Source organism: Balaenoptera acutorostrata, chromosome 13 (genome assembly GCF_949987535.1).
Source record: "Balaenoptera acutorostrata chromosome 13, mBalAcu1.1, whole genome shotgun sequence".
NCBI lineage: Eukaryota > Metazoa > Chordata > Mammalia > Artiodactyla > Balaenopteridae > Balaenoptera > Balaenoptera acutorostrata.
Window position 1 is genome coordinate 71,884,467 of NC_080076.1, and position 17,096 is coordinate 71,901,562.

At 43.7% G+C, this 17,096-nt stretch overlaps 1 protein-coding gene across 20 annotated transcripts in view; it reads left to right on the plus strand.

The window, feature by feature from the left end:
• Positions 1 to 17,096, plus strand: part of MTMR3 (myotubularin related protein 3) — a 147,114-nt gene that overhangs the window by 111,984 nt on the left and 18,034 nt on the right. For 19 of the 20 annotated variants that reach the window (XR_009005110.1, XM_057527170.1, XM_057527174.1 and 16 more), the window contains 8 exons: positions 3,850 to 4,052; positions 4,577 to 4,708; positions 5,696 to 5,807; positions 8,803 to 8,998; positions 9,794 to 9,979; positions 12,588 to 12,758; positions 13,977 to 14,122; positions 14,888 to 16,301. Coding sequence is in view for 19 of the 20 variants with exons in the window: in XM_057527170.1 (XP_057383153.1) it covers positions 3,850 to 4,052; positions 4,577 to 4,708; positions 5,696 to 5,807; positions 8,803 to 8,998; positions 9,794 to 9,979; positions 12,588 to 12,758; positions 13,977 to 14,122; positions 14,888 to 16,301 (2,560 nt within the window). In the remaining variant the exon portion in view is untranslated. The remainder of the gene's footprint in view (positions 1 to 3,849; positions 4,053 to 4,576; positions 4,709 to 5,695; positions 5,808 to 8,802; positions 8,999 to 9,793; positions 9,980 to 12,587; positions 12,759 to 13,976; positions 14,123 to 14,887; positions 16,302 to 17,096) is intronic. The other variant, XM_057527162.1, reaches the window with a different exon arrangement.

Genomic DNA, 17,096 nt, shown 5'->3' on the forward strand with positions numbered 1-17,096 from the left:
GAATTCAGGTCTTCTCTCTGACACGCCTTGCTGTGGCACCTTGAGTAAGTCCCCTAACTGACCTCAGCCCATTCCCAATTAGTAAAATGAGAATGATGTTCTTACTTCACAGGTATGCTGCGACATCTGAATGGAGCACTGGGCTTCCTAAGCAATGTCTGGAGTAGGTTGTATTCCTGAGGGCTGCTTTTATAATTCAGTGAATAGCTAGCTCAGTTCTCACAGAATCATGTTAAATTTTTAAGAAGTCATTCCCTCTTATTTTGGAACAGTTTCAGATGTCCTTGTAATATCACATTCTCCATTTCATTTTTCCAGTTTGTAGACATTATGGACTCTCCTTGAATTCGGGCCAAACCAGTGAGGCTTAGTTAGAAACTCATGCCAGGAGGCAGTCCATTGAAATACTGAGGTTGTAAGAAGGGGTTTATTTCCTTGTGGAATTCCCACTGAGGTAACCAGCTTGTTTAGTCCATGGAAGGCAGATTCTGATGCCCACCCTGAAGAGGGTGAGATGGAAAAGTACGTATTTGCTTCTGTCCCAGTGGAACCCATTAAGTTTTCAATCTCAATTTTCATCACCGTTGTTTTCAGACACTCCTAGAAAAGTAGGTCACCAAATTTACCTATCACTCAAGTGGTAAGGATGACACAGGAAAGCTGAAAGGATTAATGAGTCTTATCAGTGATCGGCCCAGCTCAAATAGGGAAAGCAGCCAGCTGCTGCTCTGCAGACAGCAGCTGTGTTAGATCAGCAGCCCTGGCATTTGTGAGGTTTGCTGACTTTGAGCATAAGGGGAAAGGATTCTCATTCTCAAAGTAAGGATCTTTTGGTGAATTCTCCCTGTTGGTAGAGAGGCCTGAAAGTGTAGGCTGAAGAAAAACTTAGAGTAAACATGGGAAGCTTCTTTCCTCTTTCAAAGTTTTTTCAAGAGGGCATAAGTTTCCCTAGCTCAGGTGGCAGGATGCTTCTGAATCCAACATGTGTTTACTGAATGTAGTTGTCTGTAAATTGCACTAATGACTCCTGAGGTTGCTAGCAGCAGTTACTTGACAGCACCATGCTGAACCAGCACCTGATTAGTGCTTTCTCCTATGGTGATGAGAGAGTGCTTAATTGGATTTATTATTGAAGACAGAGATTGCTTTAACACAGAAAGATGGTGCGAAGGGCGCCCATCTGTAGTGCAGTTCACAGCTCTCCCCCTTTGTGCATTGAGTGTTAGAAACTTCTAGTCATTTAGGGAGTTGATTAATACTAACTTAGGGATAGTTTAAACATTTGTATCTTTCTATATAAAATTGAAGCATTTAGTGTTTAGTAGGGGACTCATACATTGGACATCTTAATTTTTATTTTTCTTTGTTCTATTTGTAAAATGATGGAAATGCTCTTTAGTGATTTTTAGCTGTAGTGTTTTCGTTCTCTTTCATGCAGTCTAAAGCATTTAGAAGACTGCAGAAAACTTCACTGCTTATTGCAGCAGTTCAGTTACAATCTAGCTATTATAATACTATGGCCCTTAAGGAATTCCCTGGCGGTCCAGTGGTTAGGTAGGACTCCTGCTTCCACTGCAGGGGACACAGGTTCGATCCCTGGTGGGGGAAGTAAGATCCTGCATGCCATGTGGTGCGGCCAAAAAAAAAAATAATGTGGCCCTTAAAACCCAAGACCCAGGCCGATGAGTGCCATCTACTGTTCCTCTTGAGCATTGCTGGGAAAGATTTCAGAAGAAAAGGATGTGCAGGAAAGGCCCTGCCAGCCTATCCTGTAAAGGGTTTGCTGTCAATCAGCTCATTGGTTACTCAGCACCTATATTATATGCTAGGAGGCATTTTAAGAATCAGGTTTTATTTATAGTTTGGTGAGGTTTTATTTATAGTTTGGCTCCATTCAGCAGGTGACCCAATTGAATGTGTTGGCAATACACAAGTACTCTCCATTATTTGTCCCCTAATGAGGGAGGATTTAAAAACTACAAGCAAACTGATGGTTCCAGTGGAATTTGATTATTGCCAAATTTAATTTATTGCTTATGAGTTTTAGGATTAAAAACAAAAATCTTTCTCACGTTGTTCCTTGAACAAGATAAATAGATTCAATAGTCTGTTTTTTAAAAATCCATCTGTGCCCTACATGTGTTATATGTGTGTATGAATATGTGTTTAGAAACAATTTTAATGGGAGGAAAAGACATTGACAGTTCTCTCTAGGATATAGAATTGGGAGACATTAAAATTTTTTGCTTACTAGCTTTTCTACTCATTTATTTTTAAAGTGAACTGATTACCTCTATAACTTCTAAAAACAGCTTTATTGAGATGTCACATACAATTCACCCTTTTAATGTGTATAGCTCAGTGATTTTTTTTTTAGTATATTCACAATGTTGTGCAGCCATCACTAGAATTGTTTTAGTACATTCTCACCACCCCAAAAAGAAACGCCAGATCCATTAGTAGTCACTCCCCATTCCCTCCCCAAGCTCCTTAGCTCTGGGTTATCAGTAAATCTACATTCTGTCTCTATAGATTTACCTATTCTGGACACTATATAAATGGAATCATAGTATGTGGTATTTCATGACTCACTTCTTTCACTTAGGAGCAATAACATACTCAAGGTTCATCCGTGTTGTAACATGTATTAGAACTTGATTCCTTTTCATCACCAAATAATATTACCTTTATAACTTTTTAGTTGCTAAAATTGCCTAACTAAAATTCCTAATTAGGAAAAGCTTGGGTTTTAAGAGCATCTTAAGGTAGACTATGAGTATGATTTCTGGTCTTATTTCTTGATAAAGGATCTTATCAGAGTATGGCTTATTGATGTTTATGCTATTCATTTCCTTCTAATAGTTTACAGAAGGGTGGCTGGCTCATTGAGCTATCTGCCTATATAGTAAGAGCAGTGTGATTCATGAAATGTCAGGAGGTTTTGTAAAGCAGTCCACTACAGGCCAGGTAAGTATTTCAGTCCCACGTGTGGGATCTTGTTTTGAAAAGAATCCTCAAGCCAGCCCTAAGTGTACAGTTGCTACAGTGGGCCCTCAGAAGTCAGTGAGGAAACAAATGTTTGTCAGCATCTATTATACTAGGATATTCAGGTGTAGTATTAAAAAGGAGAGATTAATGCTTCATTATTAAGTGTGGTATTTGTAGTTTATTTTTTACCTGATTTTCCAAAAATAAATTTAAATATTCAGGTATTTTCTTTATGAATATTTTTCTCTGACAATACACTTTTAAATACACTTTTATCATTTTGTTGGTTATTCTACAAAGGTCTCTAAAATGGTTTGATAATCAAGAAAGATGCAGATAGGTTTTGTTATTTTTTTATTTTTTATTATTATTATTATTATTTTAAATATTTATTTATTTGGCTGTGCCGGGTCTTGTTTGTGGCATGCAGGCTCTTTTAGTTGCGGCATGTGGGATCTAGTTCCCTGACCAGGGATCGATCCCAGGCCCCCTGCATTGGGAGCACGGAGTCTTAACCACTGGACCACCAGGGAAGTCCCTAATTATTACTTATTTAGTTTTTGTCCACACTGCACGGCATGTGGGATCTTAGTTCCCTGACCAGGGATCGAATCCGTGTCCCCTGTAGTGGAAGTGTGGAGTCTCAACCACTGCGCCGCCAGGGAAGTCCCGGGGTTTTGTTATTCTTGTTGCTGTATAAGACTTCTGCCCTGAGAGGACTTGAAGCTAAACCATCACTTACCTGCAGTCAAGCTGTTCATTAAGGCATTTAAAATCTACTATCTCACTTTCTGTATGAGCACAGAGCATCTGAATGGGCCCACTGGGATGGGTACAGTTGTTGTCTTGCTCCCCGCACAGGCACCAGAGCAATGGAGCTGTCATTGCCCGCTGTGGACAGCCGGAGGTCAGCTGGTGGGGCTGGCGAAATGCTGATGATGAGCACCTGGTGCAGTCAGTAGCCAAAGCTTGTGCCTCCGACTCACGATCCAGTGGCAGCAAGCTGTCAACTAGGAACAGTCCCCGAGACTTCCCCAATGCAGACCTTTCTGATGTGGAGTTTGGTAAGGTGCTCCCTGGGCCTCTGGCAGCAGCTTTTATAGCATCTGAGAACCTTTTCTTGAAATGGCCTTCTTTATAAGACACAGAATTTGTTTCATAGGAGAGAGGGAGTGAAGCGTCAGTTGATGGGATTGTTTGAGGAGTCATGGATCTTGGCAAAAACCAGAAGACCCTCTGTTTCAGACTTGGTTTAAGTGGACTAGAGTGTTTGTTGTCTTTCTTGCCATCGTGACAAGATGGAATATATATGTGATAGGGGACCTGCAGTGTCTCCAGACCATGGGGGGAAACACCAGGATTATGTTGTAGTTATTCTAGGACTACAGATGTAGAAATGCGGTATAGGAGATTGTAGGCAAAATAGAAAACAAACTAGAGAGAGAAGTCCTATTGTATTAATGTAGTTTTGGTTAGGTGGATTTCAGTTTTTTGGGTACTGTAATAAGTGCCTGTGGTTCTTATTTTGCAACAATTCTGGGAGAGACAGGTTCATTTAGTTTTTCCTTCCTGCTCCTGATGTCCCTAGATTCTTCTCTGTCAAATGCTTCAGGAGCAGAGAGTTTAGCTGTCCAGCCACAGAAGCTTTTGATCTTGGATGCACGCTCCTATGCAGCAGCTGTGGCGAACCGAGCCAAAGGAGGAGGCTGTGAATGCCCAGGTGAGGTGCACAGTGCTTTCGTCCCTGACTCTCTGTCCCTGTGAGTCCACCCCATGCCCAGCTGGGTCTTAGTTCTCAATTTGAAGTGAATGGAAAGCCATGTTCCTCAACCTATCTTGAGACAGCCAGAGCTCCTTCTTGGATTCTTAATACTGTATGCTCTTTTTAAGGGAGAAATGGAGGAGGAGGTGCAGTGAAACTAAAGAATCTTCCTTCCCTGTGCCAACTTTTAGGTGATAAGGAAAGTAAATCCTCTCCCATAATAAGGCCTGTTATGTTTGGAAGCTTCTTCTTTAGCAGCTCAATTTCTCAGCCTTCTAAAAGCTTTCTTTGTGTTTGACAGTGGGTATGCTCATTACTAGCCTCACAGAAAACTCCTCACATGACTTTTACTTAGAAAACATGGGGTAGAAATTGAAGCAGCAAATACAAAACTCTAGCAAAGTGCCTCAGTGCTGACCTATAACACCCCTACTGTTTGAACACTGGCTTTCTCCAAGGAGGGACCTGTTAGGTGCCAGTTGTGTGCTGTTGGAGCAGGTAGAGGCACTGAGCTCCTTATTCAGATGAGAGCTAAGCTGGAATCTAAAAGCAGTTGTACCAAGGTGAAATTTGAATGCAGAAATGTATGGTTCTGCTAGGTTCTTTTCAAAGAGATTCCAAAGATGCAAGTTAGTAGAGGCCCAAGAAGTAAACCTGGGGTAAGATGGAAGTATACAGATCTTTTTTTAAAAAAAATAACGGCTTCTATTTTATATCAGTATCTTCTTCACAAATCTAACCTTCCTTTTTGAAAAGACAGCTAAAAATCAAGCACTGTTTTCCTCTCATAATAAAGGACTGGACTAATAGGCATCAAAGCATTGGCATTTCATTAGTCAGCAGCTACAGTGGGTTTGTTTTATAGCCGGTTTGCTCCTTTTAAATTTGGCCATTTGGACTTTAAATTCAACATATTTGTGTTCTCTTTGTTGTTATTCTCTCCAGAGTATTACCCGAACTGTGAAGTTGTTTTTATGGGGATGGCAAATATTCATTCAATTCGGAGGAGTTTTCAGTCTCTGCGATTGCTGTGCACACAGATGCCAGATCCGGGAAAGTAAGACCTTGGCTTTGGCTTTAAGTTTGCACTGATTTTTTTTTTTTTTTTTTAATGAGTTTGAAGGTGTCTTTCTATTTTTTGGTAAATTTCAGTTTAACTTTCAGAGTCCATGGTTATTCTCATTCCTGTGTTAGGAGCATGCAGCACAAAGGAGGAGCTGGAAGGAAAATCTAGCACTTTGAAAGGTTTAAAATGTGCAGCAAAGAACAGATCTCAGCCCTCAGAATGGAAACATTGCCTTCTTATTTTTCCTGGGCCCTCTTCCTTTTCTTCCACATGTTTTTGACTCAGAGTAACTTAATTCTTTGTTTTCTGACATCCTGTAGTGACACTTAACTTGCTATGAACTGGAATGTTTTACCATGAAGAGTAAAAATTTATTCATTATGTTCTGAAAAGGGTTAAACATTCTTTAAACTTGCCAGTAGGTCAGTTCCTTTTACATTTGCTTCTGATTTCTAAACTACCATCTTACTTACTAAGAACATTACCGTGATTTTTATTGCTTATTAAAAATGAATGGCTGGCATTTGCTGTGAGGAAGGTGAAATAACACTCCTCCCCCCAAGGGAACTGTTTGAATACAAGATAAATTAGGAGGAATGCTCTGTAAAACAAATATGGACAGATAAATGTTTAAAAGCCCCTGTTTTACTGTTTCAGGAAACCAGAAATGGTGCCAGAGAAGACAGAATTTTCTCTGTTCTGGTGTTTGTGCTAGATCCCATAGCTGTTTCCCTGGGTTCTGTTCAGTAGATCTCATGATTGCATCAATTTTGCAGCATTGTTTGATTTATTAAATCAAATGGCTGCCTGAACCACTTGTACTAACTCCTGGTAGCAAATGATTAAATTCATCACATTTGCAATCAGCCCAGAGGGTAAAGCAGTTGTCCTTGGGGAAAAGCCTGACCGAAGAAATGAGATCGCTGCTCTGCTTTGGGGATTAGCAACTTGCATCTGCTATACATATTCAGAACCTAGCTAGTAGTACTCTTTCCTAAAGGGAGGGCATAGAAAGAGCCTGGCTGAGGATTCAGGAGATCTGCCACTAATTGACTGTGTGACTTAGGCCAGTGGCTTAATTCCTGTGGTTATCCGTTTTTCCTGTCTATAAAATAAAAGGGATAGAGTCAGTACTACCTGATCTCTAATATCTTCCATAAGTTAAAATTCTTTCTTAAAAAGCTGTTTTTTAAACTCTGAGTCAAGAAGATGTAATTAGCCCTTGCTTGGTCCAAATGAATGTCAGGGAGGAGGAGGGAGGTTGTAAAGGAAGAAGGAAATGCTTTGTCTGTATTTGGCAGCAAATCATAATGCAGTACTGAAGCTTCCCTTGTGGATAAAAAGAAGCTATGGGAGAGGCGGGACCAGCTTATAAGCGAGCCTCCTGACACTTGTTTGTGGCCGTAGAGGGCTACAGCATGCTTAGGTTGCTACCTCAGCTTTTGAGAATAGGACACGGGAGCCTGGAGTCTCAGCGCACCTCCTCCGTTGGCAGATTTTGGAGTGCAGTTCCTGTGTTAGGCATGGACGGAAGACACCAAGTGGTACATAAGAATGATTCAGTCAGGTTCAAGAGAACCAGGTTCTCATTTACTCTTTCTCCAGAGGCCAGGAGATAAGTTAGTATTTGTTCTCCTAAGCCTCATCTTTTATTTTTTTTCAAGACTGTGTGAGGAATGAGAATAAATAATCAGTCCACCAGCAAAAAATGTTTCTCAGGTATTTAGTAGGACATAGAAGGTCTTGAGATAAAATTTTTATCCATGATTTAAAAAGTAGGAACCTTCAGTGTGTGCTAGGCACTGCACATGGAGGGTATAGCTGTGCCTGAGACACAGTGTCTGCCCACTGAGGAGTCAGAGTCTGGTTGGTAGAACAAGCAAATCCATGTGAAGCCAATGCTTATGCAGTACATTCTGGTGTGTGTTTGCCCGGAAAGACCCTCTCTTTGGACTATTCCAAAAATTCATACTCATTCCCCAAGGTTTAATAAGCCTTTATAGGCTAGTCTTGGCAAAAGCCTTCTCATAGTCCCCTGACAGAAGTATTTATTCTCTCCTCAAACTCAGAGTTTGAAGGACTAGACTGTGGTCTTAACTACAAATCTGATCACATTTTGGAGAAATTGGAGCTTTTTGGGGGGGTTGGGGAGTAGAATTCATGACAGGGCACAAGAAATAAAATGTCAACACAGTTAAAAAACCATTTGTTATCAGCTTGTGATTATTCCCAAGGGGCCATTCTTGGGATCTGATACTTCCTGAAGGCCTTTCAAAAAAAGGTTCTTTTAGATCCCTGCCGAATCCAGTCAGTACTAAGCCCAGAAACTGTGTAGCCACAGGTGTACTAATTTGTGTGAGTCTAAATCATTAGTGTGGGCCCATCCAGTTTTAATCCATAGACATTCAAGACTTGATCAGTGGTAGGTGTTGGGGTGTGGGTAGTAAGCAATGTTGTCTGCAGTGTTGGATGTGGCATCTAGCTTGTATCTTATTACAGACATAGTTATATTTGAGTTTTCTTTACCTTTTTCTTTTGAGAACTTGCTGGGCAGAGTTGCTGATCATTAAATATAAATATTTTCTCTTTTCCATCTCAGAGTGGCTGTGTTTTTTGTTTTTTGTTTTTTTTTGGAGAAGATTCCAGGAAGAGCTACTTTTCTTTTACTGGGTAGATATACCTATTATGGACTAAAAAATATTAAATATTAATTCTCTCTGGGAAATAAGCTATAAGATTTTTGGAACAAAAGGTGGTCCTGTTAATTACTGTCCTATTTCGAAGGCTCTCCTATATTGCATGGTAGGGCTTGGGTCTCATCCTTGTATATGCTTTGTAAACACAGAGATTTTCTGTTTGTTTTGGCAGTGTTTTATTTGGAAGGAAAAGTCTTTGGGAATTGCTTTTTAATATGACTGGTATTTGGCATGACCCAGTATATCATAAAAATCAGCATTTCCTATCCCCTTCTGTTTTATTTTTGTAGTTGGCTCTCAGCTCTTGAAAGTACAAAATGGCTCCATCATCTGTCTGTGCTTCTGAAGTCAGCACTTCTGGTAGTGCATGCTGTGGATCGTGATCAACGACCAGTGCTAGCACACTGCTCGGATGGCTGGGACCGCACCCCCCAGATTGTGGCATTGGCTAAGCTCTTGCTGGACCCTTATTACCGAACCATAGAGGTAGGATTTGACACTTTAGGATGAGTGGGGGAAACCTTGGAGGGTTTTATGATCAGTTTTGATTGAGGTGGCTAGGTCCAGTGAAAGTGAAATTTCTTTAGTTTTGAATCATTGCTCCTTTATCTTGAGCTAAATTGTTGTGGTACGTACCACAGTGCTTGTGCCTCTTAAAAGGGGGTAGATTGTGGATAACAAGGTATTGAGAATACAGACATGTTCTCCTTTGCAGAGTATCTACTTGGATACCCCAGGAAAGTGGGGCTTCTATAGAAGGATCTTGACATGCTTATTATGGTAATGGGTCTGTATATCACCACAGTGTTCTGTGGAGAAAGAACCCTATTGTGAAATAATCACCTATTGGGTTAAAGATATAAGAAAAACCATAAAGGTCCCCTAAAATATATGTAAATCTGGGATGGGGAAAGATTTTACAAACATGGCTTTGTAAGGATACCATGAAAGATAGAAATTAAAAAATAAAAAAGAAATTAAAGGGGAAAAAAGTATGACTTTTTTATAGTGAATGAAGGGCTAAAAATATAAATAGTCTCAACAAAGACTTAGATAAATGCTTAGTTACCACCCTTTTGATGATATGGAATGGAGTTGAGGGAATCGGGAAACTGCCCTAAGCCTGTGTCCCATCCTTTGGCCGTGGGGCTGGGTTAGGGGCTCCTGGTGGGCTTAGTGGGAGGGTGTTAAAAGGGATCACTGTTGGTGACATTAGGCTCAGGACAGTTATAGTTTGGATAGACAAGCACAAATGGGTCTCTCGTGGGTGCTTCCCCGCAGGGTTTCCAGGTCCTCGTGGAGATGGAGTGGCTGGATTTTGGCCACAAGTTTGCTGACCGGTGTGGTCATGGGGAGAACTCGGATGATCTGAACGAGCGTTGTCCAGTGTTTTTACAGTGGCTTGACTGTGTTCATCAGCTTCAGAGGCAATTTCCGTGCTCTTTTGAGTTCAATGAAGCATTCCTTGTGAGTTTGGGCTTGTGATTCTTCGTTTTGGGGACCTTCTAAATTCATAGGGGTATCAATGCAAATGTTAGTGGGCCAGTTTTCACATGAAACTGCATCTTTTCTAGAATTTGAGGGGCCATTCTTCCATTTTTAATTAAAAAACAATAGTAATAAACAGGTGTTTATTTAGTGAATCCATGTGTACTAAGTTTACATAAACTTTGAGTTCTTCTAAACATAACTTTTAAAATGGACAGAAGCACACTAAACAGTAGTTAGAAATAGAAACAATAGATTTTCATCTGCTCCCTCCAGTCCATCTACCAACCCCCCTGCGTCTGTTCCACACTCTCTGCTCCCTGTCCTTTGAAAGAGGATGTACTATCCTTGCCCTCTTCCAGCCCCTCCTCCACTTGTGCACCAGCTTCCACCCCCCTCCTTTGCTCAGCTTCATGGCTTCAGCATTTCTGCTCCCTGCCCTCTGCGTCAGCCTATTTTCCTTTTTACCAGATCATTGCCATCAGCATACAAGCATGGTATAGTGCCTCCTATTTCATCAAAACCGTTTCTGGGTCCTGCATCCCCCTCTAGCTATTATCTCATTTTTCATACCTCATTTCTTCACAGCAGAGCTCCTCAAGTCTTGACATTTACTCTCTCAAACGCTTCTCCTCCCATTCTCTTTTAAACCTGGCCCAGTCAGGTGTTCACTCCACCACTTTACCAGAGCTGCTCTTGTTAAGGTCACCAGTGACCTTCACATTTCTAATCCAGTGATCAGTTTTCAATCACCCTTCTTTTTTTTAATTGCAGTATAAGTGATAGATAACATTATATTAGTTTCAGGTGTACAACAGTGACTTGATATTTGTATATATTGCTAAAAGATTACCACAAAATTCTAGTTAACATCTGTTACCATACATAGTTACAAAGTTTTTTTCTTGTGATGAGAACTTTTAAGATGTCCTCTCCTGGCAACCTTCAAATATACAGTACAGTATTACTAACTTACAGTCACCCTGCTGCACATCACATCCCACAACTTACTTATTTTATAACTGGAAGTTTGTACCTTTTGACTACCTTCATCTTCTTTGATCCATCATTAAAATTTGGCACAATTTAATCACTCCTTTCTTGAAACACTTTCTTCAGTTGACTTCCAGCACACACTCTTAGTTCTCCTCCACTTCACCAACTGGTCCTTTCTGTCTCCTTTGCTGGTTCCTCTTTCCCTCCCCACTTGTGAATGCTGGGAGTGCCCCAGGGCTCAGCCTCCTTCTCTAGGGATTTCATCCAGTTTGTTGGCTTTAATTGCTCTCTGTGATTCCCACATGTATACGTCTTCAGCTCAGATCTCTCTCTCCACTTAACTCCAGGCTCTCATCCACTTGTGACTACTCAGTATCTCCACTTGGATGTCTTAATGGTATTTCAAACTTAACATGTTCAGAACTTAGTTGTTGATTTCCATGTGGCTTCACCCCAAAACTGATCTTCCAGAAGTCTTCCATCTCACCAAATGGCAACTCAAACCTTTGATTCATTTAGGGCAGAAACTTTTATGTCATCCTCAACTCTCCTTTCTTTCATATTCCATATTCAGTCTGTCAGCAGATTCTGCAGCTCTGCTTTAAAAATATATCTAAAACCTGATAACTTATTGCTACCTGTGCTGTTCCCAGCACTAGTCTAAGCCACCACATCTCCTGTCCCAATTCCCGAGTCAGTCTAGCAGCCTGAGGGATCCTTCTAAAACATGATACAGACCGTATCATTCCTCTGTCAAGAAACCTCCAATGACTCTGCTTTTCACACAGAATAAAAGTCACAGTCCTTAAAATGGCCTGCAAGTCCTCCAAGGCTCTCTCCACAGTCCTTAAAATGGCCTGCAAGCCTGTCCAGGCTCATTTCCTCCCATCCTCCGCCTCATGCAATGTCTGTCAGTTCCTCAGAAGTTGCAATCCTGTACTCACCTCAAGGCCATTGTGCTGGCGGTTGCCTCTGCCTGGAGCAGCCTCCTCTCCCACCCCCGGCTGGTATGATCTGCTCTCTCACTTCCATCAGGTCTCTAGAGGCCAGTGAGCCTTCTCACGCTGCCCTGCATGTGCTCTGGCCCTCTTACCCTGCCTTATTGTCCATAGCACTGGTCACCCCTGCCCCCACAGCCAGAGCGAGCTCTACCAGGGCAGGAGAGCCGTCTTCTCACTGTTGCCTGTCCAGCACCCACAGAAACATTTGGGGTATGTGAGATGCTCAATAGCAACTTGCTGAATGAAAAGCTGTTTAGAAGTTCAGGCTTGGGTTGCACACTGACCTGCTCCTATGTCCAGTTTATATGGGTAGCTGTTAACTTGGGACCTTGGAGACTGTTTACAAGGGAGGCCAAGAGGATGGGGGTGCCAACACCCTGTCTTTGCTGTTTTGACTTAGGAGTGATGGTGGCTGGGGTTATGAGGAGTCTGCGATTGGGTGGCTTACTTGGGTCCCCCCCCCCATCCTTACCAAGCGTGAACTGAAGTGCACATCAGGGGTGTTGGGGAAGGTGGCTTAGCTGGGCTGACCTTCCCCCAGAAAATGGTGTACCCATTGCTTGATTTTGCCTCATATTGGACTCCCACAGGTGAAACTGGTGCAGCATACCTATTCCTGCCTCTTTGGAACATTCCTGTGCAACAACGCCAAGGAGAGAGGGGAAAAACATACTCAGGAACGGACATGTTCTGTGTGGTCGCTGCTTCGGGCGGGCAACAAGGCTTTCAAAAACCTACTGTATTCCTCTCAGTCAGAAGCCGTATGTATTCTTTAGTCTTTTCTCCCTCATCAGCAGAATGAATTTGGGGATGGGGACATATGGGATCTTTTTTGAGAAGTGACTGTTTTCTCGAAGGCATCTCAGTTGTCTCTGGATGGAGTAGTTCCATTTTTTCCCAACCACTCTGTCCTGAGAAAGGCCTGTTTTCTGGTTATTCTGCCCTGCTTCTGACTGCTCTTTGTTCAGGGTGGTTTGATTTAACAAACATCTCTACTTTGCCACTCTAGACATGAATCTTTTCTGGCACCTCTGCCAGAGCTTAACTTATTTCTAGCATGTTCTGTCTAACAAGTGGAGGAGGCACTTAAGTTATTCCCTGGATGCCCCTGATAGCTCAGAAGGAGGTGCCAGGCCCCCAGCACCCTTCCAGTGTCAACAGGCCATGATACCCATTGCAGCATCTGTCTCAGCAGAAAACTGTGTGTGACACCAGCAGTGTGTCTGTGTGATCCTCTGCTCACATGGAGAACTGGCAGGCCCTTTAAGACTTTGTTCCTCAAAGGAACACTTTCTGTTAAGCAGAGAAAAGGAGGCACTTATATCTATGCATTGGTACACAGTAATGTACACAGTAATGTTCCTTTTGTCAGAATGCATCTTAAATTCTAAAGTCACAAGGAGGCTAATCAGAGGTTATATTGATTTGCTGGACTATTAATTAATAAACCTCTTACTACAGTTAAGTAGTCCAAGGAAAGATTGAAGCTAGCTGCTTCTCTGTCTCCTGTGCCTGCTGGGGAAGTAACAGTACAGAAGAAAATTCCCTCCTTTTAACTTGATTAATTTAGATGATCCTATAAAACAGGTTTGACAGTGTGTTCTGAAGCCAAGCTTTTGTACTAGGGAACTATCACCATCTAGCAGAATGACTCATTTTCTTGTGCAGTAGAAGCAACAAATTAGGTTGAGAAAAGCCAGTCATTCAATAAAGGTGACCTAAGAAACAACTAATGAGAAATGGATTTAAAGAATTTTTTTTAGATTTTCATTCTCACAGAGGCTGTCAGGTGAGAAATGTCCCATCTACCCACCACCCCCCGTGATAGAGCTGCATCCACTCATGCTAATGCCCCTTGGAGATTGTGCAGGACTGCTGGGCGTTCCTGCTTGGTGCTTGCTTCTTCACCCTCATTTCTAGACATTTCTAACAGACTTGTTGGAAGTTGTTTAAACCTGTGTCCACCGCTCTCTCTTCAGGTGCTGTACCCTGTGTGCCACGTGCGTAACCTGATGCTGTGGAGTGCAGTGTACCTGCCCTGCCCATCCCCGTCCACCCCCGTGGACGACAGCTGTGCACCATACCCAGCCCCTGGCACCAGCCCTGATGATCCACCTCTGAGTCGGTGAGCCTGGGGCTGATGCCAAGACTGCAGGTCCTTTGTGGGTTACTCCTGTGTTGGGATGCATCCAGGGATGGTTGGAGATCATGACATTGTCTGGTTCCACACATCTTTCTTAGATCTCTGAAGTTTTCTTAGGGAAGGTATAAGGGTTTGGCTATGAGTCTGTAAGAGCCTTGTTTCCTGAAGAGTACTGGGCCCTGTTGCTACATCACTCTCTTGCATGCACCAAGCAGTTTCTCAGTGATGGAGCATATCCTCTGGGTTCCTTGTGGCCCTCTGGCTTGAGTTTCAGCCACTGCTCTGTGCTCCTGCCTCCCTGCTGTGACTTGCTGTCCTGGGCTTGAAAGGCAGATGCCGTCAGATGATAGACAGTCTGGCTTTGAGACCTATGAATTAGCTTTACTGAATGCAGACTGATGAATAATAATTTAAAATATTGTAATATCAGAAGATCAGCAGTGCTACTTTCCTCTGCCACTAATTGAGAAACACAGCAGTATCATGAAGAATATCTTTTTAAAATAGCATTTGCTATTAGCTTATTTGTATGTGTTGGGCATGGGGTAGGGATGGTGCCAGAGGAATAGAAGTACTCGTCCTGGAGCTCTGCCTTCCTGCAGTCTGAGCCTTACTCCAGATGCGCCATGGCTCCTTGAGTAGCCGTAATGGAGCCGTTTATGAAATGACTGCCTGTTAAAACCTGTTGTCTCCTACTTCCCTGTGAACAACCTCATATTCTTATTTCCCCCAAACTCCTTCCTTTAGGCTACCAAAGACTAGATCATTTGACAATCTGACCACAGCCTGCGAGAACACAGTGCCTCTAGCCAGCCGGCGCAGCAGTGACCCAAGCCTGAATGAGAAGTGGCAGGAGCACCGTCGCTCGCTGGAACTGAGCACTCTGGCTGGTCCTGGAGAGGAGCTTCTGGATCCTGACAGCCTGGGGAAGCCAGCCAAAGTGCTGGGTGGTGCCGAGCTGTCTGTTGCAGCTGGAGTAGCTGAGGGGCAGATGGAGAATATCCTGCAAGAGGCCACCAAAGAGGAGAGTGGGGTAGAGGAGCCTGCCCACAGGGGGATGCAGGAGGTCAAAGAGGAGGCTCTTTTAGAAGAGGGGAGCAGGGGGAAGACCCCTGAGCTCCCAGCCATTGTGCTTCATCAAGAGCCAGAACTGGGTGATGCTGCTCTAAGGAGCCATCCAGGCACCAGCCTTCTTGTGCTCTCACAGGGTATTCCTGAGCAGCAGGGTGGGCACAGTATTCTCCCCAGTTCTCTACAGGAGCCCCCCCAGGGAGAGGATGCCCAGGAGGTCCCTGTGGAACAGTCTCGAATAGGAGCTATCACACAGGACAGGGAGGAAGCAGTCCTTCCAATCTCAGTAGATGTAAAAGTTGGCTCTGGTACCTCACAGTCAAGTTCTCTGCCCTCCCAAGTTTCATTTGAGACCAGAGGACCAAACGCGGATAGTTCCATGGACATGTTAGTGGAAGATAAAGTGAAGTCAGAAAGTGGTCCCCAAGGCCATGATAAACCTTGCTTACCTGCCAGGGTAAGCAGTGGCAGGTTCAGTGGCAAGGAGGAGCTTCCTCAAGCCTTGGAGCCCAGGCCTTCAGAGAGGAGCCTGGCTGAGAGGCCCCAAGTGGGATCTCTGGTGTATAGGACTTCCCCCAGCAGCACCCAGAGCCCAGCGCATTCTCCTTGTGCCTTGCCTTTAGCCGAATGTAAAGAGGGGCTTGTGTGCAATGGTGCTCCAGAGACTGAAAATAAGGCCTCAGAGCAGCCCCCAGGGCATAGTACCCTCCAGAAGTACCCTACCCCCAATGGGCACTGCGCCAATGGGGAGACTGGTAGGAGCAAGGACTCGCTGAGCCGCCAGCTGTCTGCCACAAGCTGCAGCTCTGCCCACTTACACTCGAGGAACTTGCACCACAAGTGGCTACACAGCCACTCGGGGAGGGCGTCTGCAACTGGCAGCCCTGACCAGCCTTCCCGCAGCCACCTGGACGACGACGGCATGCCTGTGTACACGGACACTATCCAACAGCGCCTGCGTCAGATTGAGTCGGGCCACCAGCAGGAAGTGGAGACCTTGAAGAAACAAGTCCAGGAGCTGAGGAGTCGCCTGGAGAGCCAGTACCTGACCAGCTCCCTACGCTTCAATGGGGACTTTGGGGATGAAGTGGTAAGTACACCATGGTGCCTCCATAGCTGCACAAGGAGACAGGGCACACTGAGCCGGGGCGCCCTTTGTACAGATTTCTGAAAGAACTGGAAAGTTCCAGAATTGAGAGAGGCTGGAGATCAGCCTCAGCCAGGTGATTGGCAGTTCTTCTTTTTCTTTCCTGTCTTGCTTACTTTCCACAAGTATCCTGTCTAGACAGAATAAGGAAGAGAGTTAGCACTCACTATGTGGTTGGTCAGTTCTCTTTGGAGAGAGGATCATGCCTTGAGAAAAGCGTGAACTCCTGGGCTGAATAACATTTGTAGGGCAATGTCAAATATTCCTGTGAAATCATAGTGCCTGTCCTACCCCAGTAGCTAGGGAACAATTAGCCGCTGCACCCCACCCCCCAACCCCCAAACATAACATGGGCTGTAGCTGTGAAGGTTTAGTTCTTTTTAAACAGATATTTGTACCTACTTTGTGGCAGGTGATGGCAGTAGAAATGGGGAGAGGTAGCACTGTTGGGAGTTAGCACTGATGGAGCCTGGTGACCGGAGTGGTGGTACCTGAGGGGAGGTTCTCAAGGAGGCAGTCTCAATGTGATTAAGGACAAGTGTGAGTCTGGCTCTGAAGCAGTCAGCGTACATTAAAGGCGGGCTCGTCCAATGACTTTCAGTTCAAACTGACTTGGTTTTTCCTTTATACTAATGATGGTTTCTCATTTTCCCAAAGAGTCCTTCAGAGAAAGGAGGACATGCCCATAGCAGTTAGTTTCAACACACACATGTAAGTGGCAGGGTTGGATTGACAGGC